Genomic DNA, 1,780 nt, shown 5'->3' with positions numbered 1-1,780 from the left:
GGGCCTGTCTGCCGTGGGAGGGACCCCAGGCTGGAGCAGGGAGGGGTGGGAGGAGTCCTGCCCTGAGGAGGAAGGAGCGGCAGAGACATCGTGGGATGGACTGACCCCAACCTCCATTCCCTGTCCCCCTGCGCTGCTGGAGGGGAGGAGGCAGAGAAAATTGGGAGTGAGGTTGACCCCAGGAAGAGGGGAAGGGCGGGAGGAAGGTGTTTTAAGATTTGCTTCTATTCCTCATTATTGTACTCTGATTTTGACTGGTAATAAAATTAAACTGATTTCCCCAAGTCCAGTCTGTTTTGCCTGTGATGATAATTGCTGAGTGATTTCCCCTGTCCTCATCTCAACCCAGGAGCCTTTCATTATATTTTCTCTCCTCTGCCCGGATGAGGAGGGGAGCGACAGAGCGGCTTTGGTGGGCACCTGGTGTCCAGCCAGAGTCAACCTACCACAATAAGCAAAACTACTACATTTGGAGCATGATAAAATGAAATGTTTCATTTTTCTCAAAAATTCTCTGCTCATTTCTGGGATGAAATTATTTGTAAACACTTTTGGCCTCCCTGAAAATCCGTCGTTTCACTGAAGTTGCTATTTCTCCAAAAGAATTCATTGGAGTATATTTACTGTTCTTTCCAACTTAATGCTTTCTCCAAAAGCCTGTTTCCTCAATTTCTATGCTGGATTATTAATCCCAGGACCAAAGTGAAACAGAGCCAACATCCACTTTAGCATTGATGTTCCTGGAAAGCTGGACAAGGCTTTTTCCACCTTCTTCACCAGGACGGTCAAGTGTACTAAAGTGACACCTTTTCACAGCATATGGCATGGTCTATGGGATGCTCATTGTCACTTCTCCAAAGCCAAGGGATGCTGCCTTCACACTGCTTCCAGCCTCAGGACAGGAATTAAGAACAGGCACTTGCCAGACTACCTGGTCTAATTGCAGATAACTTGAGTTTTGCCTAGCTGGCAATGAAGCAAAACCCTGTACATCTGTCTTCTGTGCAGTTTTCAAAGGAGCAAGAATGAGAACATGGGTCTTAGCAGAACCATCCCACTGGGGGGAGAGAAGAGAAACATCCAAAGCTGTAGCCCCCTTACCTTGCTTGTCTCCAGTGAGAACCCATATCTTTATGTTGGCTTTGGCAAGAGTCTCGATTGTCTGTGGGACTCCGTCTTGTAACTTGTCCTCAATCGCTGTGGCACCTAGCAGCTTAACAGAAAATGGCAGGGAACTGGTAAGTCTTCCCATTGCTAGCAAAGGAGAAAGCATTAGACCCCTAGGTAATGACTCAAGCAAACACAAATGAATTCCAGGAATAAGGTTGTACTGGTTTTCATTCCTCATCGGCAAATTTACTGTGCAGAGTAGAGCCCTGATCCTGCAAATGTTCTCGTCTCTAATCCCCCAGGCACAGATGGATCATGAACATGCATGAAATTATTTGCCAACATGTTTGCAGACCTACAGGTCTGTGTTCTTGCATGTGTCCCCTTCACAGCAGATAGAGCTTTAACTGAGAGACAAAGATAGCTGTGGATCTGTGTCCCCAAACCTCCATATGCATCCTCCAGCGTGGAGGTTGCTCCCAGCTATATTGTACTGCAGCTATCATAGGGCTCAGTTCTAGGGCCAGTCTTGTTTAATATCTTTTTCAATGACCTGGATGAGGGGATTGAGTGTGCCCTCAGTAAATTTGCAGACAACACCAAACTGGGTGGTAGTGTTGATCTGCTTGAGGGGAGGAGGGCTCTGCAGAGAGACCTGGACAGGCTGGAT

At 47.1% G+C, this 1,780-nt stretch overlaps 1 protein-coding gene across 1 annotated transcript in view; it reads right to left on the bottom strand.

The window, feature by feature from the left end:
- LOC104133886 (phospholipid-transporting ATPase ID) overlaps positions 1 to 1,780 on the bottom strand; it is a gene marked incomplete at its 5' end in the record, with an annotated part of 50,890 nt that overhangs the window by 16,228 nt on the left and 32,882 nt on the right. The window contains one exon of the mRNA XM_035902735.1: positions 1,102 to 1,213. Coding sequence (XP_035758628.1) covers positions 1,102 to 1,213 — 112 coding nt within the window. The remainder of the gene's footprint in view (positions 1 to 1,101; positions 1,214 to 1,780) is intronic.

Source organism: Egretta garzetta, unplaced genomic scaffold (genome assembly GCF_000687185.1).
Source record: "Egretta garzetta isolate BGI_Z169 unplaced genomic scaffold, ASM68718v1 scaffold59, whole genome shotgun sequence".
Classification (NCBI taxonomy): Eukaryota; Metazoa; Chordata; class Aves; order Pelecaniformes; family Ardeidae; genus Egretta; species Egretta garzetta.
This window is presented reverse-complemented; position numbering and strand designations above follow the sequence as displayed.